Source organism: Propithecus coquereli, unplaced genomic scaffold (assembly GCF_000956105.1).
Source record: "Propithecus coquereli isolate 6110/MARCELLA unplaced genomic scaffold, Pcoq_1.0 Scaffold355, whole genome shotgun sequence".
Lineage (NCBI taxonomy): Eukaryota > Metazoa > Chordata > Mammalia > Primates > Indriidae > Propithecus > Propithecus coquereli.
Window position 1 is genome coordinate 4412086 of NW_012149230.1, and position 23861 is coordinate 4435946.

At 55.0% G+C, this 23861-nt stretch overlaps 1 protein-coding gene across 2 annotated transcripts; it reads left to right on the plus strand.

The window, feature by feature from the left end:
- Positions 1 to 907: 907 nt before the first annotated feature.
- On the plus strand, positions 908 to 12939 carry NATD1 (N-acetyltransferase domain containing 1). 2 transcript variants are annotated; one of them, XR_001137778.1, is made up of 4 exons: positions 908 to 1030; positions 8054 to 8172; positions 8932 to 11021; positions 11617 to 12939. XR_001137778.1 is itself a non-coding variant. In XM_012651388.1 (3 exons), exons 1-3 carry the CDS (start codon positions 928 to 930, stop codon positions 9046 to 9048), a joined length of 339 nt encoding a protein of 112 aa, XP_012506842.1. In that variant the 5' UTR covers positions 908 to 927; the 3' UTR covers positions 9049 to 12939. The 2 variants fall into 2 exon arrangements, 1 of the variants encoding a protein (XP_012506842.1); XM_012651388.1 differs by having other exon boundaries at positions 8932 to 12939.
- Positions 12940 to 23861: the final 10922 nt, after the last annotated feature.

Sequence of the window (23861 nt, forward strand, 5' to 3'; positions counted from 1 at the left end):
TTCAGGTGACCAAGAAGGAAGACTTTGGATAGGAGGTTGAGCTTTGTGAGGGAGTGAGGGGGAACTTAGTTAAGTCCCCTTTCAAAGAAGAAGTCTGGGCCCCAAGAATCCTGTGTGTCCTCAGCAAGTCCCTGCCCCTTTCTGGGACTCAGCCTCCCCATCTGCGGAGTGGGTCCGCAGGGTCTCATCCCGCACTTCTGCCTCTCTTTGGGAAAGGTGGCAGTTCACCCCTATCCCAAACAAGTGTCGGGATAACTCCTGATTGGCAGCGGCTGCCCACCCGGCAGGGCCGCAGTGCACGCGGGAGAGGAGCAGTGCGCACAGGCGGGCGCGCTCCGCAGCACCACCCCCTCGGGGGCCCAGCTGCGTGTGACCTCACGCCTGTCTTTCAACTGCCCCGGGCCTCTATTTGCTCATCTGTAAATGGAGGCAAGCATACCTATTTCTCAGGGCTGTGAGACAATTTTCACAAAGCGCAGCGAGCCCTTACTGAGCGCTTCCGGAGCACCAGGGCTCCGCTGCGCACAGGCCGTGCACACAGCCAAGTGCTTAGTAAGTGGCGGCTACCTTGGGGACGATGAGAATTTCCATACGATTCGTTACATCTTTTTCAGAAGGGTCCGAGTGGAGGCCCCAGAGTTGCATGTGGGACAAACGCAAGAGGCCAGAGCGGCGGCGCGGAGGCTGCGAGTGGGCCGCGGCGGCGAGGGCGGCCCCTTTAAGAGTCGACAGGAATGTATCAAAACAGAAAGGCCGCGCGCCCACTGGCCGAGCGCCGCACGTGACCTCACAGCTGATTTCCTGCCCCCCTTTTTTGTTGCTGCTGCTGCTGCCGCCGAGTGTCAGTGTCGGCGCCGCCGCCCGCGGTCCCTCAGCCTGGGCCCCGCCGCCCCGCGCCCGGGTCCGAGCGGCCGCAGCCCGGCGCGGATGGCGCACTCGGCCGCGGTGCCGCCGGGCGCGCTGGAGCAGGGCTGCCCCATCCGCGTGGAGCACGACCGCCGGCGCCGCCAGTTCACCGTCCGGCTCAACGGTAACGCGGCGCCCGCCCGCCCCCGCCTTTTGTTTGCGAGCGAGCCGGGCCCGCCGCGCCGCCCCCGGCTGGGACGCTGCCCCGCGCGCTCCGGCGCCCCTGGGAGGGTGTCGCGAGCGCGCCGCGGGAGGGCCTCGGGCGGGCGGGGCGGGACCGGCAGAGGCAGGAGCCGCAGGGGACCCGCACCTGCTCGCGCGGCCGTTTCCGGTGTCGGGCGCCCTCCGGGGGCCGCTGTCTGCGACCCTGGAGAGCCGGTCAGCCGGACCCCGGGCACCTTGGTTTTTCTGCCCGGGGAGGTGGGAGGAATACCCGCTGCAGACCTGCGGCCGTCAGCGAGAGGGGCTTGTGCCCCGTGGCGGGGCGGGGGTGCCGTGGGTGAGTATCACCATCAGACCCCAGCTGCTCTGAGGCTGGCCGGTTTCCCTCACCTGTGTGCCTCATTTCTCCATCTCTGCACTGGGCTTACCAGCAGCGCATGCCGCCTCGGCTAGTTGTGCGGGTGAAAGGCTGTAATAAATGGGAGGGATTGGAACAGCTCCCACGGCGCATAGTGAGTGCTGATAAATATGAACTGATCTTTACTTTTAAAACCAGAAAGCAAGCTCAAGTCCTCCTTTCCTGTAAAGTTTTGACTAGCCCACCTCCCTTAAGAGGTCTGAGGGGTAGGAACTAGAATTGTGAAATCTAGGACCGTGAACCCCCTCCCAGCTGGGCCCCCTGTGTGGATGTCCAAACTGGAATGGCCCTTAGAGGCCACTGTGCAGGGAGCGTGAGCTGGAGCAGAGCGGGAAGGCAGCTGCCTGGTCCGACTCCGTACATGGGGCTCTTGCAACCCAAACTGGGCTGCAGCCAGGAGGGGCCCAGGTTGGACGTTTCTCAGATGCAGTTGGGCTGTGCTGGACGTTGGGCCAGACCCCACGCATCCAGCCTTGTGGATGTGATTGTCACAACATCCCAGTGACATTGGGACACAGCAGTACACGTTGCAGATGAGTAAACTGAGGCTAGGACCACAGGAAGTGACTGAGAACCTCACCAGCACTCCAGCCTGGGCCAGGCTGGCCCTACACCACATTTCTTCCCACATAGAAGCAGGTCCTTCCGCTGCTGTGGCGCCGGCGGTGGCCCAGCTGGCCGTACTGCTTGGGGCCCTGGCCACTCTCGAGGGAGAGGCCTTGTGGCTTTTCAGATCCTCTTTTCTGAGGTTCCAGAGTGGTCTCTGGTTCCCTTGGGGACTCAGGAGGCCCATTTGACTCAGAGAGAGAAAGAAAAAGGAAACATTGGGTATTTTTTTCTTTCTCTTTGGAATGGATACAGCCAAAAGACAAACCTCCTGGTCAAGGCCAGATGTGCCCAGCCATATTTCTAAACTTGCTCTCCAAGCTACCGCATGGGTGGCTGTCTACAAACCCAGGCCCAGGGAAGAAGAAGGCGTCTGGAGGCCCCAAGGGCCGGGGTGCACAGTACAAAGTGGGCCTCCTCTGGGCTCCCAGGCTGCGCAGGGTCTGAGTGTGTCTAGGGACCAGGGAGGGATGGTGTGTGTCTGGGCCCAGGCTGAGCTGGGATGGGAGAGCCTGTGCATCTCCTGACCTGTAAGGCAAGCCTGGAGATGGTGCCACTGTGCCCACTGATAGGAGTAGACACTGAGGCTGAGCGGTCAGGCAGCCCAGGCTCCTGGTGCAGGAGCACAGGGCTGCCATCAGCTGGCTCCCAGTGCAGGCGTGTGCCCGGACTGTCCCCATGGCAGAGCTAGGCTGACTGTCTTCCTGCAAGCTCTGTTTCTGAGTGAGGGAAGAAGTTTGAGCAGCTGTGTTTATTAAGCACTTGTATTCTAGAAGCCCCATTATGTGGAGTCACTCTTATAGCCATGCTAGATAGAGACATGGGAAACTGCTCTTCCCATTTACAAATGAAGAGACTGAGATACTAAGAAGTGAAATGACTCACCCGAGGTCTTGTACTGCAGAGGCGGAGGAGCTGGGGTTTATTCCCCAGTACTTAATTGAGCACTTACTACGTGCCAAGCACTATTCTCAGTGCTAGGGTCTCGTGGGGCTGACAGCCTAGAGGGGGAATGGATGAGAAATAGCAAAGGCTGTAAAGGGCTCTGGCCAGAGTTGAGGCAGGGCGGCGCTGGAGGGTGTCAGGCCAGGCTGCCATTTAGAATCAGGTGTCCAGGGAGGCCCCTCCCCAGGAGGTGATGTTTAAGCAAAGACGTGAAGGAGGCAAGAAACAAGTACCACAGGGGAGAGTGTGCCAAGTGGAGGGAACAGCAAGAGCAGCACTGCAGCACTCGGTGTGTGTAGGACGAGGCCGTCCGGGCTCTGAGCGAGGAGTCCTGCGCAGAGGACAGACGGGATGGCCCAGGCTCCCTCTGGCTACTCTGAGGGGTGCAGACTGTACGGCCAGGACAGAGCAGGGAGGCGGCTGCCATTCTGGTCCAGGCAGTGCACGCAGCTGCGGGGAGGAGCTTCCAGGTCGCGGACAGATGTGGAAGGAAGTATGGATAGGACTTGCTGGTATGGGGCGTTGTGTGAAAAAGGTTTATCAGACCCCAAATCCAGGTTCCGAAACTTGAGCTTGTCGCTATTTTATAGGTGGGGAAACTAAGGCACACAGCCAGTAGGCAGGTAAGCCAGAATGGAGCCCCCAGCCTCCATCTGATGGTGGGCACCTAAAGGTTGGGGGAAGCTGGAAGACACCCTGGTATCCTGAGCAGCCCCTTCCTTGGCCTTCCCTCTCCAGTCCCCGCAGCCAGAGCCAAGTGTCCCGCTTGTTACAAGGGGAAGGGTCACTCAGGAGTCCCAGATTCCTGGAACTTTCTGCATTGTCCTCAGCCCCCATTTTGCAGACAGGAAGACCGAGGCCCCGAGAGGCAGTAGCTGCCTCCACAGCACCCCTGGAGGCAGCAGGGCTGAGTGCAGCCCCACCGGGAGGCCCTGCTGTGTCTGGCTGGGCCAGACCAGGGTCCTGTGCAGAGGGAAAGGGACCTATTGTTGAGCTTCTCCAGGCTCCAGCCCCTCTGCCTCCCCCACCTCTGAACCACCAACATGTGGCCCCTCCCCAAACCGGGCTCTGCTCCTGGAATCGCCTGGAAAACCCGGCCCCCGGGGCATCAGTGCCCGTCCTGTTGCTCTGCTCCCACTCGTGCAGCACCTCCCAGGCCCTGGGTTCTGGCTTCACCACTGCCTCAGTCTCCTCATCTGTGCAGGGGGCCTCCTCTCGGGTCCACTCAGCAGAGCAGAGGAGGTGGAGGCCAACACTTTGTAAAGACTCCTTGTCTCCCAAAACCCCTGTTCCCCATCCCCACCTGCAGGGTTTTTGCCTTTCTCCGTGACATCCCCCTGACAACTTGCAGGGGCCCTTTCCTCCACCTTTGGGGAGGGTGGAGTGACCCAGGGAAGGGGCCCCCATTAGCAAAGTAGCTTTAACCTTTATTGAAACTAGTCATAGTCCATGATCTCCATGTGATTCTCAGACCTGGGAAAAGGGGTAGCAACTATCCCAGGACAAAGTTTCTGGGCCACAGAGGTGTTGGGTCTGGGCTGAGATCACCTGGCAGAGGTGAGACTCGAACCCAGGGCCCTGCCAGGCCACGAGGCTGTGACTGTGCCTTTCTAAGCTGAGACAGTAGCATCCATGGGCCCAGCTGCCCAGATGTGGCCGCAGTGCCCAGAGGTGAGAGAGTGGCCGTCCCATCATGGGGGTGACGGGTGGTCAGGGGAGCCTCTAGGGAGGTGCATTTGGGCTCTCTGGGAGTGATAAGGGGGCCCCCGGGAGGCTTTGAGTGGAGAGGGGGCCCACAGAGATGCTCCATGGCTGCTGCAGGGCGGGCACTGTGAGCAGCGAGTCGTGCCCACGGAGAGGGTTGCCATGTGCAGAGCGGGGCAGGGGCCTGCCCCCAGATGGGTCCTCCCAGGCAGGAGCCATAGTGTCCCATCCTGCCGTCCCCTGGGGTGTGGCTCTGGGAGGGCTATCGTGCTGGCGGCCCCCAAGTCTGCCTAGAGACTCCAATATATGTCTGGCAGTTGTTAGTTGAACAAATACTTCTTGGGTGTCTACCCTGGGCTGGGTGCTGGGATTACACTGGTGACTGAGTCCTTGTGACCGCCGGTGGCCACTGGTAGGGAAGGCACAGAATTTCTGAGGGTCAGGTCCACCCACAGCCCAAGCGGCCACCCCAGGAACGTGGGTTGAGGGATGAGTGAAGGATGAGAAGGGGACACCGGCAAGCTTTCGAGGGCTGGATGTTCCGCCACCCCCGGCTCTGCAGAGACTGCTGCGGCAGTAGCTGAGTCTTCTCCGTGGCCTTCGAGGCCCTGCCAGTCTGGCTCTGGGACCCCCAGCTTGGCTTCCTGCTCTCCCCTGGACCCTTGCAGGCCCAGCTTCTCTGGCCTTCTTGCAGTTCCTCAGACGTCCTACCCCAGGGCCTTCACGTGTGCCATCCTCGCCACTTGGCCTGGTCATGCCCAGATCTCCGGGGTCCCTCACTCCTTCAGGTCTTTGCCCAGGGAGGCCTCCCTGTGCACCGTCCTTACGGTGGCAGCCCGCCCCACACCCAGCCCTTCCCTGCTGCGTGGTCTCCTTAGCTCACATCAGCTCATCACCTGCAAGCCCTGCATTAGTCATAACAATCCTACTTCTGGCTTGTCTCCCCCACTGTACCAGACTCTCCGCAGGGAGGGCCCTGGCAGTTTTGCTTACTGCTGCCTGCCCTGCCTGCATGTGGTGGGCCCACAGCGGGTTGGGGTAATTAAATGGCCAGGCAGACAGTTTCCTCAGTGACCAGGTCAGTCCCAGAATAGCCTCCTGATCTCTGCCTGCCTGTCCTGGGTGAGCTGAATGAGCCCCACAGGCGTGGAGCTGAGAACCAGATCCCTTGCTGTGCAGCTGGGGCAGGTAGCAGCAGAGGCCACAGCTGGGTTTCGGCCACAGCAAGGTGCCAGTGCGAGGGGCCTGGAGGCCTGGGGAGGAGGTGGGGCTGGGGCCACCCTCCGCCGGGCCCAGCAGAAAAGGGGAAAGGGCATTTCAGGCAGAAGGAATGGCCCAGGCAAAGGCCAGGGGCAGGAAGTAGAGGGCATGCCATGGTGGGGCAGAGAACAGACTTGGCTCAGGGGCTGGACACCTGTGTGCCAGCCTCACTGCGGACCTCTGTGTGACCTGGATCTCTGGGTCGTGTTTCCTTGTTTGGAAATGGGGAGATGAACTGTAGCCTATCTCCTGGAGCTTTGCGGGGACTCACGAGAGACCCCGAGGACCAGAAAGGTTCCTAGTTGGGTTTGGACCTAGTTCCGGTATCTGCTTTCCTTGGTGACCTTGGACTGGTCATTTGGTCCCTTGGCCTGTCAGCCTTCCCCTTGTGGTGCCCAGCACAGGCTGGGAGCCCAGGCAATATTTAGGAGCAAGTTCTCTGATGCGTTAAAGTTAAAACATATAATGGGATGTACTTTAAAAAGTAAAGAGAGCCACTTGGCATCGAGGTGTTTCTTTTACAGCCAGTGAACGGTGTCTTCCCACCTCCGGGGCCTTTGCACCAGCTGTGCCCCTGCCCTTTCTTCCCTTCCCTGCGCTTCCCAAACCTGCTTCCTGCTCCTCGCTCCCCTTCCAGCCAGAGGCTTCCCCCGGGGCTCCTCATGCAGTCCTGACAGCTCTACCCTCCTGACCGCTGGTTTATTTCCTTCATCCACCTGCCACTCCCTGAAATTGGATGCCCTGGAGTTGTCCTCTTCTTTCTCTCATTGACCACATCCAAGCCATCAGCAAGTCCCGCTGGCTACGCCTTCAGAACCCCTCAGAGTGGGACCCTCCTCATGCCCCGACAGCCCACCCTGCACCCCGTGCAGCCGAAGGGATCCTCTGCAGTAACGAGTCACATGCCATCCCTTTGCCGAGGACCCTCCCTCAGCGCCCAGCTCACGCTGGCGTCGGAGGCTCTGTGGGACCTGTCCCCTTCGCCTCCCTGCCCTCATCTCCACCCCTCACCCACTGCACTCCAGCCCCCTGCCCTCCTTGCTGCCCTCATACAGGCCCACTCCTGCCTCAGAGCCTTTGTACTGGCTGTTCCCTTTGCCTAGAACACTGTTCCCCAGATATCACATGGCTGACTCCCTCCCTGTCCTCCCTCCTGCCTCTGTCCCACACCCAGCATTCCCCACACCCCTTCCCCATCCCCTGACATGCCACCCATTCAATTCCTTCCCACGTTTCTTGTCTGCCTCCCTTCTCGTCAGTTTCATGAGGCAGGACCTCCTCTGGCTTGTTGGCTGCTGTGTCCCCAGCACCTGGAACAGTGCCGGGGCTCAGTGAGCATTTGTGGGATGGATGGGTGGGTGGATGGCTGGACGGATGGATACATGAGCAGGTGGACAGACAGATAGACAGATGGAGCATTTCAAACTGTGTCGGAAGAATTATTTGTCCGACAGGAGTGTGGGTGGACTGGTGAGCCCCTGTCCTGGCAGGCCCAGGAGGGTGTGCAGACCCATGTGTTCCTGCCTCCCGTGCCCCGCGTCAGTTTCTTAGGGACTCTGGTTGCAAAGTCCTCTGACCCTCCACCCCATGCCAGAGTTAACAGAAGGTCCTGACCCACACCTGGTAGCGCCATCGCTGGTCTCCTCGTGCTCTGCTGTGGTTGTGGATTTGCCGGGCCCTGCTCTTGTCCAGTACTGGGTCCTGGGACTCCCAGACGCTGGGAAGGACTCAGGTAGGCGCAGAGAGCAGGGTGCAGAGGGGTGGTGGGGCCCTGTGTTCTAGGCACTGCTCTGAGTGTCTCATTTAATCCTCCACACACCCCTATGAGGAGCAGTTTGTTATGTCCACACTTTACAGATGAGGAAACTAAGGCACAGAGAGGTTATTCAGGATTCAGCTCCAGCAGTTGAACAGCTCCACATGCCTGTCCCTCCTCCCCAAACTCTGTGCCTGGGTCCACTGGGCCCCTGGGGGACTGTATACCTGGGCCGGCCAGGCCCCCTCAGGCCCCTGGAGTCTCCATGGGCTCACCTGTCTCCACAACCCCCCTAGGATGTCACGACCGGGCTGTCCTGCTCTATGAGTACGTGGGCAAGCGGATTGTGGACCTGCAGCACACTGAGGTCCCTGACGCCTACCGCGGGCGCGGCATCGCCAAGCACCTTGCCAAGGTAGGGTGGCGGTGGGTGGGGACGTGGGGGCCACCACCTCCCAGTCTGAGCAGACAGTAGCTCCAGTGGCTGACTCTGGCCTGCTTCTTGGCCTCGACTCCTCTCGGGGCTGGTGGCAGCCTTTCTGGGCCCTTCTGGGCTCAGGCTCCTGTTCTGCAGGGCCCTGGTGTGGCTAAGCCACCAGGGTCCCCGCACACCTCCTGTGTGTCAGTGCCTGATTCTGTCCCAGGGCCCTGGTGCTTAATGCATAATAGGTGCTCAGTGAATGGAACAAATGGAAATGTTCGAGTGCATTGGCTTGTGCCCTATTCCCACCCCTCAGCCCCTTCATCCCACAGCATCTCAAACCCAGGCTGCCTGCAGAGCAGGCTTGGGCTTAATGAAGGATCACAGCTGCAGCAAACAGTGGCCTTCAGTGCCCCGGGCCCTGCTCCTGGGGCTCAGCCAGGCCCTCTGCTGGCTTCCCCGCCCACCCACCTCTGTTCCACGGGGGGCACGGGTGCTGTACCTGCCTTGGCAGAAGGGATGTGTCTTGTCATTTTGTACAGGACCAGCCTGTGAGCTGGTCTGCGGAGGTTACCAAGGAGGAAACCCAGCGGGTCACTGACCTGGGCAAGGTGGGAGGGTGAGGGGAGCCTGGGGGCTGCGGAGGAAGCCCATGGGACCACTTTCTTGGGCTGGGCGGCCATGGGCCCTGGTGTGGCCACGGTGCAGGCTTCAGGCCCTGACGACTGCTCTCCTCTCTGCCCTGGCTCCCAGGCCGCCCTGGACTTTGTGGTGGAGGAGGACCTGAAGGCCCACCTCACGTGCTGGTACATCCAGAAGTACGTCAAGGAGAACCCCCTGCCACAGTACCTGGAGCGGCTGCAGCCGTGACCCCGCTGACGGGCGTGAGCACTCCCTGCAGGACCCTTCCACATGCCCTTGCCTGGCCCTGCCTGCTCTCAGGAGCCTGGACCCACTGGGAACAGACTCAGAGTGATTTTTATAAGGATGCTCATCTGGCCCCATGTCCAGACCCCTGGAGGCGGCTGGCTGAGGATGGGCGGCAACCCAGTAACAGGGGAGGCCGGGCGGTCCCGACAGCTCCCACTCTGCAGAGGCCTTCTGTGGGCAGGATGGAGGGCCCAGGCCAGTCTGGTCCTGCCTGCTGTTCCCTGCCCAGCAATCAGCATGAGGGCCGAAGTGGGACCCCTGCCACCACCTCTCTTGGGCCTGTGTCCTTTCTGCAAATGAAAAGGGTGTTCCCCAGAGCCAAGAGGAGCAATAAGAAACCTCTTGTGCCAACATCCGAGGGTGGCAGCGCCAAGCCTTGCCTGCCACCTATGCTTCCGTCCTCCGTCTCAGACTTCTGTGCCTGGGCGGGAGCCACAGCAAGGGGCGGGAGAGCTGAGAAGCACGGTGGACTTAGCATGGCCCAGGCTCTATTGTACCCACACATGTGTGAACACACATGAACATATGCACACGGGATATGGCATGTGGGCAGGCTGGGGGGGCACGGTGCTGGTTTTCCTCTCCTTGGTACCCTCATCTTTTGGTGGCCTCTTTTGCGTCACTCTGCAGGAAACCGAGTCCATCCCATGGGCTGCTCTCCCTGTGCCCCCTCTGCCAGGTGCAGCTCTGAGACCAACCATGAAGCCGAGAGGACGCCTTGGAGTTGGAGTGGGAGGGAGGTGGGCTGTCTTCACAGAGCCGCCCTCGTCACCCAAGAGGAAGGAACATTTCAGGCCGAGGGGTTTCCTTTGCTGCCACTAGATATCAGAGTGTCCTCTTTGCGCTTTGCTGCCTGTCGGTCCTGGGGCTTTTGCCCAGACCAGCCTTCCTGGTTACCACCTGGGAGATGCCCCAGAATGCTTTGTGTCTCTGGGAGCAGCCTGTCTGGGGCCCTGCAGCTGCCCCCTGAGGGTTAGTTTGGGCTCAGGGTCTTGACCTCTTGTGCCCCACTCCCCACAAGGGTCAGATTTGTTCCTGTTCCCCTGTGGCACTGGAGGGTGACCACATTGACACCAAATCCCTTGGGGATGGTGTGTCCCCTCCAGGCCTCTGGGGGTGTCTGAGGCTGGGTTCCGGGTGGTACAGGGAGAGGCTGACCGGGCCCCCCGTCTTCCTCTTCTAGTGCAGGGGCTCAGGGAGGGGTGGGTGCTGGGGGCCCTCGGTGCTGTGGGGGCCCCTCGCTTTACCTGACTTCCTGAAGCAGGCGCTGTCGTGGCCTATGCTTGCGTTTTCCACTCACCTCTACGCTGCCCCCAGTCTTGGCACCGGGACCCCCCTTCTCTCTTTCCTCGGCCACATCAGCTCAGGGGCCCATCCCAGATACTGTGCACAGAGCCTTCCCACCCCGCCGCAGGACCAGCAAGATCTGCGTGTGCGAGGCCTGACAGCCTGTCCGTGGGCGTCCCAGAGCCCCCGCTGTGTGAGTCACAGCCATGGACCAGCAGCGGTTACATCCTAAGCACCCCACCACATCCCAGCCCCTCACATCATGCCAGATGCTTCTGCTCTGACCTCCAGGAATTCTTGGGAGCCGAGACCATCTTCCTCAACTCTGTCTGCAAAGGGCTGGGGTGCACAGATGGGCGAGGGCCTCCTCCTCATCTGCACATCCCTCCCCAAGTTCAAGCACATACTCTGTCATGACTCCCACTGGCTCAGTGGGCTGGGGCTATGTCCCTCCATGGCCTGCAGGCTGAGGTGGCCCAGTGCCTTCCCAGCATCCCCACAGGAGGCCCCAGAGGGCTAGCAGGGACCTTGAGGAGCAGAAAGAGCCAGGCGCACCAGGAGGGAGTGAGCCTGTTCCCACTGTGTCCCTGCCTGAACTCAAGATTCTGAGCGCTGTGCTCTAACAGGTGACTTGTCCACCAGACGGCTCATAAAACTCTTAGTACTTGAACCAGGAGACGTGGGGTTTGGAGGCCTGTGCAGGCCCAGGGTCCAGCTGGGACTTTCTCAGTAGGCTTGGCCTGAGCTCTGCAGGTGTGACCTGGGCGGCCTTAAAGTGCCACTGGCCCCGCTCCAGGGGGCTCGGCAGGGCTGTGCGGGGCCTGGCCCATGGTCCCCAGCAGAGCCTCAGCAATAACTACATCTCCCCAGGCCAGGGGGCTCTGGATCCCCCACAGACACCCTGCCCTGGAGCTCCCAGCTCAGCCTTCGGCCAACACAGCCTGTCCTCTGGTGCTACCCCGTTTGCCTGGGGACCCAGCCTCACCCTTGCTCTGTCCTAAAGCTCTGGGATCCCCTGCTTGGGAGGCTGGTTGCTCAGGGCCAGTTCATGCAACTTGGTGAGACCCAGACCGTGCAGGCCAGGCAGACGGACGCTCGCTGGTGGGGGTGGGGAGGGGGCGGCTCCTCCAGCAGGCTTCCTGCTGTCCTACGGCCTCCGGGTGGGTTTCTCTTTCTTGCCCGGTCAAAATAGGTGGAAACTCATGTGCCTTTCCCACTCAGGACCTGTTACGGGTGGTGTCCAGGCCGAGGCTGGTCTCTAGACTGGCTCCCTTTGTTACTTTCCAAACTTCTGAACAGACTGCACAACTTACATTTCAATAAAAGATGTGGCCTAGTGCGGCGGCCCAGGACTCTTCCGGAAGACACACGCGGGCTGCCGGCTGTCTGGCTTTGTCCCCACAGCGATTGATTGTCAGCCCTCCATTTAACTGGCGAGGAGGCTGGAGAGCCCCTGGTGTCCCACAGCCCCGCTGTTCTGTGAGGAGGGCAGGGCTCTGAGCAGCACCAGGCCTGCCTGAGGTCTCCCCAGAGGACAGTGGTGGCGGCAGGATGCCCGCCCCAGTCTGGGTGACTTTGCTGGCTGTTCCTTCCGGGCTGGCCTGGGCCCCACACCACAGTTCCCACCTCCTCCTGGGGCCAAGGCCCCCCTGGGCCACAGCCCAGCTCTGGGGCGTCTCCCTCTTCCATGGAGCAGCTTTGTGGGCTTCCTGGGAACAGGCTGTGACAACAGGCCAGCACTGCTCTCAGCTGTGAGCTCTGGTGTACCCTAAGAAGTCTCTCTGTTTGGGATATCTGGTCCAGTGCAGGGAGGCGGGCCCAGCATCATGTTCACACAGGCACATCAGGGGAAGCAGTGGCTCCTGTCCCTAGAACAGGAGAGTCCCGAGCCAGGCCAGGCCTCACCTCATCCTATTCTGCGCTGGCTGCCCAGGGAGGAGCTGACTCCTGAAGGGAGATTTCCTTCCTGCCACCTGCTCAGGGGTTCCACACAGCAACTGCTGAGCCCTTCACACACCTGCGCCCGGTTCTCAGTAGTGCCCGGAGGTGCCTCTTTGACAGATACGAGAGTGAGACCGAGGCTTGGAGCGGGCAGTCACGAGCCTGCAGCCCACACAGCCAGAGGGGACCAGGTTTCAAACCCAGTTCCCATCCCCTCTAGATGACGGTGTCGAGCCTGTGTCGTGAGGTCTTATGTCTACTTTAGGTGACAGATGGCCTCAGAAGGCAATAAACAGATACAACTCCCAACAACTTCTCTGCTCATCTGGAGAGCTGAGATGGGGTTCTGCCTGCAGCCTGCAGGAGCACGGGCCTGCGTGGGGAGGCGGGACTGAGGCTGGGGGTGTGAGCAGGAACCTCAGGGGAGCCCCTGACTGTGTGCCCACACTGTTCTTCCCCAGTTCAGGGTTCTCAGATTGGTCCAAGACCACGTAAACATCCCTTTGCTTTCTCAGGGTACCATTCCCAGACTGATGTCCTAAATTTCACATAAGAGATCCGGCAAGGCTGTGAATCCAACTTGGGCTGTGACTGCATCCTGCAGGGGCACATTTGGGGCTATGTTTGCAGTTGTAACAGTCATGGCTACAAGATATTAAAGAGATTCTTTTCTGGTTACAAAGATGCTGTCTGGTTTTCTATCCATGCCTTGAGCTGAATTTGTTCCTTTCTGCTGATTCTCCAGCATGGTCAGAAGCCACCAGCCCACCCAAGACTGAGTCTTTCTAGGTGTCAGCCCTGGGACATGACCAAGGGCAGCAGCCGTCCAGTCTCTCAAGCTTTGTCTTCAAAAGACATGTCACTCAGGCAATTAAAATAGATGGTATCGTAAGTACTAGTTTTGCCACTGAGCCCTGTGAACTCCCTTCCCCCTGACAATGAGGTCATTACCGTGTTCCAGTCCAGTTGGGCAGATACCCAATCCCAAGTTCCCAGCTTTGAGGGACTGTTTCCCAGGAGGTCATTCCTGCCATTAAGAACAATGTCAGTCAGTGGAGAGTCAGGGAAACGGAAACTGCCCAGGTGCTTCAGACAGAGGGGGCTTCCTCCAGGGGACTGGTTATGGAAATTGCTGGGAGGGTGAGAGGAGCAGGAAGGTGAGATTACCCACAGACCAGGACACGCGAAAAGCTGCGGCTGCACAGAGGCTGCAGGAGTCGGAGATGTCTCGGGGTCACTGGGCTGCCAAGCGTGCTCCTGGTGGGGCCTCACTGCCTGAAAAAGACCCAGGAGTATGTGCCTGCTGGTCCCTGTTGTCACCACCACTAAAAACACCCCCAAGTTCAAAAACTTTCCTTACTGCCTTCTAGTCTCCTGTGCTTCCTACCAGTAAAAACTATTAGGTCGTTAAATATGAAATGTCCTATTTCGAATCAAAAGTGTAGTTTATTATATCTCAAACAAGAAGCAGTACGATTAATGGAAGTATGCGCCTAAACTATCGACACAGTTTTGCCATCTTAACGGTAGTTCATTTATGCCAGCAGCGAAGAAACCTGGAGAGCGAGTGGCCATGAAATCACGAAAGGCGTTTTCCACAGCTTGTTGAGTATTTTCTCCTGCAAGAAGTGGTCCAAAGCCTGGAAGAAGTGGTAGGCAGTTGGTGCAAGGTCTGGTGAATATGGTGGATGACAGAGTTTCCAAGTCCAGCTGCTGTAGTTTGAGCAGCGTTGTTGGTGAGACACATGGTTGAGCGTTGTCTTGGAAGAGGATCGGGCTGTCTCTATTGACCAATCTTGGCTGCTTAATCGCAAGCATCCTCGTCATTTCATCCAATTGGTTGCAGGAGACATCTGCTGTCATTGACTGACCAGGTTTCATGAAGCTGTAGTGGATAATACCAGCGCTGGACCACCAAACAGACACCATTAGCTTTTTGTGATGACTCTTCAGTTTTGGACCGTGTTTCAGCACTTTATCTTTATCCAACCATGGTGCTGAACACTTGCGATTATCAAAAAGAATCCATTTTTCATCACACGTAACAATATGATGTAGAAATGGTTCCCCTTTATGTCGTGACAGCAAAGAAAGGCAAGCTTCGAGACGATTTCTCTTCCGATGCTCATTTAATTCATGCGGAACCCATCTGTCCTGCCTCTTCACCTTGCCCATTTGATTCAAATGGTCCAATATTGTTGGAATAGTAATATCAAACCTTGCTGCTAATTCACATGTAGGTTAAGATGGATTCGCTTCCACTACGGCTTTCAGCTCATCATTATCCATCTTGGTCTCAGGTCACCCACATGGCTCATTTTCAAGATTATAATCACCAGAACAGAACTTCCTAAACCATCAACGTACTGTGCATTCATTAGCCACATCCTTCCAAACACTTCGTTGGTATTTCGAGCTGTCTGCACTGCATCGGTTCCACCATGGAACTCATCTTCGAAAATAGCATGAATGTTTGACTTATCCATGGTTTCACAAAATTTGCTCTAAAAAAATTTTTGAAAGATAATTGCAAGCCAAACTGTGCATTTGAAAGACTGAGGATGTACCTTCACACTGAACATAAAACAAGAAGTGTCAAAGTGAAATGTCAGAGGTATCAACTGTCTAACTTAGTACTTAAGGAAATCAGACATTTCCTATGTAATAACGTAGTACTCGGAAGCCGCTGGTAAAGGGCTCCCAGCTCCTCTGTGATGCAGAGCAGGGAAGGAGATCCGGCAGCCAACAGACAAACAATGGGTATAAGCAGGAGTATTCTCACCTGCTGGGGGTGACGTGACAGAATGCCAATCCGTGGGCCCTGAGGAAGGAGACAGAGCGAAAGAAAATGGCAGGCCCCACAGCCGGGCAGCCTGAGCAGGCACACCGTGGACTGGAGCGCCGGAAGCGAAAGCTTCCTTGTCTTGGGAGGAGCTTGTCTGAGGGTCAAGGGAGACACTTACAGCCATTGAACACGGAGTGGGTGGGGTAGCCGGCTGGATGAGATCCAGTAATTTTCTGAATTAGGGAGAAGGTGGAGCCTGCGAGGTCAGGGAGGGGCCGTGAGAGGTCGATTGGGAAGGCTGTCCTGGCTCGGGAGGAGCTCGGTGCTGGAGTCAGTCACATGTGAGACGTGGGGAGATGCTGAGGTGGGGTGGAGTAAACTTCCCCATGGTCGCTCTGGAATCTACAATAAGGGGCGTCATGGAAAGCCAATGTATTGCTGCTTTATCTGCCAACGAAGACAAGTCCACGTAGAGGCTGTGGACTAGTCCAAAACACAGGTTGTCTCGTTTAAAGGAGAAGGGGCCTGGCTTGGGCAGAGGCTGTGCAAGTGCGGGGCCCTGGCCGATGGACCAGAGACGTGGCCTTCACGCAGCTGCTATGGAGCGCTGTGCAGCGTGGGCAGGTACCTCCACCTGTTTGTGTTTCCCAGTTTGTGAAATCAAAATGCTGCCAGATGTCTCACCTACCTCACCGGTTTGTCGTAAGGACGACACCAGCTATAAAATGAGCTATAAAAAGTGAGCTGCTATTATTATCAAACCATCTTCGGGTTGCTCACCACACCCTCACATGATCAACTTGGCCCAGTTTGCCTAAGACTCTCCCAATATTAAAACTGAAATTTCTGTGTCCTGGGAACCCCTAGTCCCAAGCAAACCAGGACTGCTGGTCACCTCTCTGCACTCCTGCTCTGTGTGTTGAATCAGGCACTGGCCAAGTGAGCTTATGGAAGGGAGGGCCTTATCCATTCATTTCTCTGCCGCCAGGACTTTCCTGGGCCTGGAGTCAGTGCTCTGCAAAGTTTTGATAACAAATGACTCTCCAAGCCTGCCAGGTAAGCTCACCACTCTTGCTGTTGTCATCCTCCACCACGGACACTAACATAAAAGAGGGCCATCTATGCTTTTCCCAGACTCACACTGTAAGACTAGGGGACCAGTGAGGAGTCCTGCTCACATCTGTGGGTAGTAGGGGTGTGCTCAGGGTTTCCTGGGACTGTTGCTCATGCTCCATGTCCGGGGCAGAGACATTGATGGGGCTGAATAGATTAAGGCTCCTCAACGACATCCTGTGGGGAGAGCAGCTGGTTGCATTTTTGGCTAATGACTGGGCTTTTCTGCTACTAAGCCCTGCTAGCCAGGTCTCATCAAGTGGAGAATGTCTGCAGAGAGGATTTTTGGAAGGGATTGTTTCAGCTGTCTATTGCTGCACAACAAGCCACCCCAAAACACAGGAGCAGCAAACCACAGCAGTTTTTTCTGCTCATGAATTCTGTGGACCAGGAACCCAGAGAGGGCACTTTGGAGAGTGCCACTCCTCCCAGCAGCTTGGGCTTCCTCACAGCATGGTGGCCTCAGGACGCTCAGACTTCAGTGGCAGTGCAGGGAGCTGGCCAAGCGAGGATGTTCCCATCTCCCTGGAAACTTCCCCAAAGTCCACATGGCCTGGCACTGCTTCCAGCCAAGGGTTTCTGGTTATCTCAGTGAACAGGGCGGAGCCTACATGGCCTTTTATAAGCCAACCTTGGAAGTCACCCTGCACTTCCTTCATACTCTATTGACCGAAGCAGTCACATGTGCCAGGAGGGGACACAGGCACCATCTTGATGGAAAGAATGTGGAAGAGTTGTGGCCACGTTTTGAAACCACCACAGGGTGCTGGGGCACAAGAGTCCTGGTGCCTGGGAAAGGGGAACGAGAGTGGAAGGAAGTGGACGGGTGAGGGACAGAGATGTAGCTGCTGTCACAGGGCCTGGGATTTTGGAGGAAAAGCTGTGCAATGCGTAGCATTGCCATCCTCATCCATCTCCCTGGGAACTTCCCTAAAGTGCACATGGGTTGTCACTGCTTGTTATCTCAGTAATGTGACATACAAGACCGGCTGCAAAGGTGCCTGCCAGGTAAGGGCTACTCCATGAGGGTGGCAGTGTGGGGCCCCAAGATGAAGGAGCAGACGGCTGGAATTTGAGCTTCAATTCACGGGCCACACACATTGCCCGACCACATGCCGAGGTTGCATTTTTTATCAACTACGCTATGGGCTAAATTGTGTCCCTGCTCTCCCCAACCCCTGCCAATTCAAATGTCACAATCCTAAGAACCCAGTACCTCAGAGATAGGGGGTTTGAGGAAATTAAGTTAAAATGAGGTCATGAGGGTGGGCCCTAAGCCAATCTGACGGGTGTCCATGTAAGAAGAGGAGATGAGGACAGACACGCAGAGGGGTGACTGTGTGAAGACAAAGAGTGGACGCCGTCCGCAAGCCAAGGAGAGAGGCCTTGGAAGAAACTAACACTGCTGACGCCTTGGTCTCAGACTTCTAGCGTCCAGAACCCTGTGAAGCGAACTTTCTGCTAAGTACCAGGCTGTGGCACTCTGGTGCAGCCGCACAAGCCAGCACGGCAGTGGCGCCGCCAACCTGACAACAGTGAGTCACTGATCCACAAATGTGGGATGCTTTCACATTTATTTAGATCTTAATTTTTTTCAACAATATTTTGTAGTTTTCAGAGTATTTTGTTTGCACCTTTTTAGTTAAATTAACCTCAAGTATTTTATTCTTTTTGATATTATTTTAAGTGGAATTGTTTTTTAATTTCCACTTATTGGATTATTTATTGCAGTAGTATAGACGTACAGTTGATTTTTGTGTCTTATGGCCTACAACTCTGCTGAACTTGTTTATTGGTTCTAATAGTTTCTGGTGGATTCCTTAGGGTTTTCTGTATGCAAGGTCACGTTGGCAGCATCTCTTAGAATTGAAATGTGCATACTTGGTTATTCAGCAGTTTAGGACCCTGTACTTCAGAAACAAAAGCAGCAGCTCAGAAGGATATAGATAGTAGGATTTTTTATAGGCTTATTGGCAGTGGCTACTGTCCACATTAAAAAGAAGTCTGAGCATAGTATGATCCCCTAAACTCCTGCATATCGTGGAGGTGTGTAATGACTGTGAGTTATGTGGGAGGGAAGCCCATGAAAAACAAGAGGCTGAAGAGAAATGCATTTTCATTTCATTTTTAATAAAAAGTATAAATACTGTACATTTTTCTTCTGTGTGTGTTTTAGAATAAGGAAAGGTAGGAAAGGATACACATCACCCGGTTAATATTGTTAGGATCGGAGCAGTGTGGGGTGCGGTGGGGAATTATTAATTCCTTTTATACATCCCTATATTGCTTCATTCGGTATCTATGCATGACCTCGGTGGGTAAAAAACAAGATGCTGTAGAGTGAAACTGCAAAACCAGAGGAAAAAAATATTGAAGTTGGCCACGTGTGGTGGCTCACGCCTGTAATCCTAGCACTCCGGGAGGCCAAGGCGGGAGGATCACTTGAGGTCAGGAGTTCGAGACCAGCCTGAGCAAGAGCGAGACCCTATCTCTACTAAAAAACAGAAAGAAATTAGCTGGACAACTAAAAATATATAGAAAAAATTAGCCGGGCATAGTGGCAAGTGCCTGCAGTCCCAGCTACTCGGGAGGCTGAGGCAAGAGGATCACTTGAGCCCAGGAGTTTGAGGTTGCTGTGAGCTAGGCTGACACCACAGCACTCTAGCACGGGCAACAGAGCGAGACTCCATCTCAAAAAAATTTATATATAAAAAAAATAAAAGAGCATCATATTCAAGATGCTCCATTTCACTCATAATAAGAGAAATGAAAATTTGACATACAACAAAGATGCCATTAAAGAAATTTTTGAGGGGATAATTTTAGATGTACAGAAACATTGCAAAAATAGTACATTTCTGTGTATCCTCCTTCTGTTTCCCCTGAAACATCTCACATAGCCATGGCACATATGTCAAAACTAAGAAACCAACGTTGGCACATGAACTAAATCTCAGACTTCATTCAGATTTCACCTATTTTTCAACAAATGTCCTTTATCTGTCCCAGGATCCAATCCAGGCTAGCTTATTGCATTTAGCAAGATACCATTTTTTATTTATCAGATTGGCAAAGAGAAAACATTTGCTAACAGACGGTGCTGGCACAGCTGTGTGTCACCTATTGCTGGCAGGAGTGGACAGCAGTTTGGCAATATTTATCAAATAGACCAGTGCCCACACCCTTTGACCTAGCAAGTTCTCTTCAGGAAATTATCCCACAGTTATAGCTGCACAAGGGCACCAGGAAGTAGCATAAGCATGTCTATTGCAACACTCTTCCAAATAGTAAAAGACTATCAGAGACCGCCTGACAAAGTTATGGCACAGCTAAACAATGGAGTCCCGTGTATGCTACCACAGAGCAGATGTGCACTGACGTAGCGCGATCTCCCAGATACAGTTAAGTGAAAAAAACAAGACACAGAGCAGTGTGTATGGTATGCACCCTTTGTGTAATAGAAAAATATCGTTTTTAATATGTGTACACACTTGTCCATTTAGGAGCTATCTGCAGAGGACATAAAAAAGGCACTAGTGAGAGCCTGCAGAGGGTGCTGGCACAGATGGAAGGAACCCAGTCACGGAAGACGCAGCAAGTAAAACATTTCACTGTTATGTTGTTTTGTAATTTGAATTTTGTATCATGTGAACATATTATTCAGAATTAAAATTCTATTTTAAAAATGCTCATTCTGATGCTTTTAATCCTAAATTCAAACCCTTATGCAGAAATTATTATACTAAAGATATATTTTTGGAAGACATGTTTTTCCCAGAATGGCTACTACGTGCTCTGAAGCATAAGCATAGGCATCATTTCTTGAGCACATATTCATTTCTCCTCCTCAAAGCAGCCCTGCAAGATCGGCGAGGTATCAATGGCACCTGCCGCCGTCATCCCCACGCTTACCTTCCTGTGCTATGGCAGGGCCGGAGGCTTGGAAACTACACTTCCCAGACTCCCTTGCCAGCTGACTCTGCCATTGGGAGGCAGTGGCGGGAGTTTGGAAGATGGGAGGAAGGGACAATTTCCTTCTTTTGCTTCTGGTGGCACCTCAGGCCATAGAGGTGGCAGCAGCTGCTTGTCAGTGGCACCTCCTCAGCCAGTGCAGCTCCAGGCTCCTGCTCACTGGCTCAGTGGAATTACAGTTTCTGGAAACACTATTTTTCCTTTTGCTCCTCCAGCCTCAGGGGTCATAGCAGCTACCTCCAGTTACTCGTCTTTGGGTGCCAGTGTTGCCCCCTTGTTCTTCTTGCCCTTCCAACGCCTCTGTAAACAATACCCTGTATTAATTCCTTCTGTTTGAAGTATCTAGGGTGGTTTTTTCCCTAGACACTGATTGATATAGAGCAAATTACTCCTATTTTACAGTTGAGAAAACTGAAATTCAAAGAGAAAAAGCAGCTTAACCAAAGGCAAACTAAGTACCACTCCTGCCTCACTGCTCCAGCCACCCTGGTGCTGTTACTGGAACACACCACACCCATTCACACTCCAGAGCTGTTGCATTTATTCTCTCTACAGGGAACATTCTGTCTCAGGCCCTTCAGCTGCACACTGTTCCATTCATTCAGGTCCCATTCCAATGTTACCTTCTCAAAGAGACCTCTTCTTGCCACCTGATCTCCAAGTCACTCCATTATATCATTCCGTTTCTTTTTTCTTGGTACTTAACACTTCTTGGAAATATTTATTTACTTTGTTGTTTATCCCACTGGAACGTAAAGCCCATGAGACCAGGAACAGTGTTTGTCTTACTAAATACTGTATCTCTGTGCCTAAAAGAGCCCTTGGCACAGAGCAGACCTCCAATAATTGTTATAAGAATGAATGAATGAAAAGTGGCAGATTGTTTTTGAGCACTAACTAGAGCATGCCCTTCCCACTGGCTGCCTCGCTGCCAGCAGTTCAAGGGGCTCATCAGGAATCTTCACTGTATGAGAGCCCCCAGGAATTCCAATTTCCACCATTCAGGTTTTGCCCTCAGCAGGCTCACAGTTAATACGTGTTGAATGAATCAACCTGCCTATGAACCTTCCACACAATGTCTGTGTACTAACAGTGATCAAGAAACAACATTTTGGGGATCTCAGCTCAAGTCAGAAGATTAAAAGCAGACAACCATTTGAAAGTTAAGGGGAGTTCTGGGTGCAGTGGCTCATGCCCTTACCCCAGCACTTTGGGAGGCAAAGGCAGGAGGATCGCTTAAGGCCAGTTCAAGTCCAGCCTGGGCAATACACCAAGACCCCGTCTCTACAAAAAATTTAAAAAAAAAAACCCAATTAGCCGAGATGGTGGCATGCACCTGTAGTCCCAGCTACTAGGGAGGCCAAGGCAGGGGGATCACTTGAGCCCAGGGGTTCAAGGCTGCAGTGAGCTATGATCAGCCCACTACACTCTAGCCTGGGTGACAGAACAAGACCCTGTCTCTAAAAAATATAGAAATAAAGAAGAAGTTAAGGAGAAAGAGCTGGAGAGACACGAAGATCATCCTAGGCCCACAGTTGTTTGAGCATTTACATTTACTCTGTGCACTAGACACTGACTTGAAACCTGCTTCTGGAGCTCTTCCTGAGAGGCACAATGGCGTAGTGTAATCTCTGCAACTGGACAGCCTGAGTTCAAATCCTAGTGCCACTCCTGGCAGGCAGTGTGACCTTGGCAAATCACTTGGGTCTTCTGTAACTTGGTTTGCTTGTTTACAAAATACAGGTTTTTTATTTGTTTGTTTTGTTTTGTTTTTAGAGACAGGGTCTCACTCTGTTGCCTGGGCTAGAGTGCAGTCATGCCATAGCTCACAGCAACCTCAAACTCCTACGCTCAAGTGATCCTCTTGCCTCAGCCTCCCGAGTAGCTGGGACTACAGGCATGAGCCACCATGCCCGGCTAATTTTTTCTATATATTTTTAGCTGTCTGATTAATTTCTTTCTATTTTTAGTTGATACGGGGTCTCGCTCTTGCTCAGGCTGGTCTCGAGCTCCTGAGCTCAAACAATCCGCCTGCCTCAGCCTCCCGGAGTGCTAGGATTACAGGCGTGAGCCACCGCGCCCGGCCTGAGCCACTGCACCTGGCCCCAGCTAATTTTTTCTATTTTTTGTAGAAACAGAGCCTCACTGTGTTGCCCAGGCTGGTCTCAAACTCCTGGCCTCAAGTGATTCTCCTGCCTCAGCCTCCCAAAGTATTGGTATTGTGGGCATTAGCAATTCCACCTGGCCTGAGAATATTGATAATAACATTATCACTCTTACAGGGTTGTTGTGAAGATCAAGAATTAGATCACTTAAAATATAGAATAGACCACACAGGTCCAGGGTCTTGAAGCATAAAAGGTGGTGGGGAGGAAAAGCATTTTAGGCAAGGCATGGAACATTTGTGGGCCCACAAGTCCTCTGAATGCACTAGCCTAGCAAGTTCGAGGCAGGAAGGGAGGCAGCTGAAGATGGAGAGGTAGACGATTTCCAAACTAAAGGGCTGCTACATTGTGCTAAGGAGCCTGAGTTACATAGGCAGGTGATGAGGGATTGTGAGAGGATTTCAAGCACCGAAAACTAGTAGAACATGAGCTGTAAGGAAACCCGGAGGAATCCTCCAGATGACAGAGCCACCTCTCCACTTGCCAGCCGTCCTCCTGCGGCCTGTGGGTTGCAACAAACCTATGTGAAGCACAGAGGCTGGGCCTCTAGATCCCGGCTCTGAATTTGGAGATTCCATGTTGGTTTTGTCAAATATTTACGAGACCAACTAATACGTATAGCAACGTTGTCTGAGGGAGCAGGAGAGGGACTCAGAAGTTCACAAACTGTAAGAGATCCTCCCAAATAGCCCATAAGGTCTGAGGCAGCAGCATCTGAGTCTCTGGGTTCTGGTTAACCTTGACTCTCCACAGCGGTGTCCAGACAGGGGAATGCCAGGTCCTGGGCAGGATTCTCATCAGGTGGGATGATTCGCCCTGCATTTTCCTTCAAAGATCTGACGTATGACATTATGTCCTCGTCGCCGCAGCCAGGTCAGGAGTGTGATGTGTGGCAGGGAATGAATGCAGTGGCCCTGTCTAAAACAGGCTTTTCTCTACCGCAGAGCCCTATGTCCTCCACAGCAATTACCATATACTGTAGCTATTTCTCTTTGCTTTCAGACTCCCTCCTCCGAGCACCTGCAAGCGGGGACCTCTGTGACAGTAGGGATCGCGTGTGTCTCGGCCTCCAAAGTGTCCCCGGAGTCCACAGAATTTGGGAGGATGGAGCGGGAGCAGCGGCTGTCTCCGACGAGGGCCCAGGCGGCGCTGCCCGCCTCCTGATGACCTTAGCGGGCCGAGGCGGCGGAGAAGGGCCGCGGCGGGCACGAGAGGCCCGCAGACAGCGCGGCGGACCTCGGCGCGGGACGCGGCCTGGCGGGCCGGGGCGGCGGGGCAGGGCCGTCGCCCCCGCGGCGCTCTGGGAGTTGTAGGCGCTTCCCTCTCCGCTCTCCTTCAGCCACTCGCTCCCGGAACCCAAGGGCGTACCGGCGGTGGGCGCCCGACACTCCCGGGCCGCGAACCTCGGGGACTCCAGTTTCTGCAAAGGTGCCCTGCCCCGGGACGGCACTGGCCTCCCGCGCGGGGTACCCGGCCGGCCGCAGCGCGCT

Excerpts from the sequence above, each read along its gene's own strand:
- NATD1 (XM_012651388.1), top strand. The coding sequence starts at position 928 with ATGGCGCACTCGGCCGCGGTGCCGCCGGGCGCGCTGGAGCAGGGCTGC. Across the intron at positions 1,031-8,053 it reads GTTCACCGTCCGGCTCAACG|GATGTCACGACCGGGCTGTC; the intron begins GTAACGCGGCGC and ends CAACCCCCCTAG. Across the intron at positions 8,173-8,931 it reads TCGCCAAGCACCTTGCCAAG|GCCGCCCTGGACTTTGTGGT; the intron begins GTAGGGTGGCGG and ends CCTGGCTCCCAG.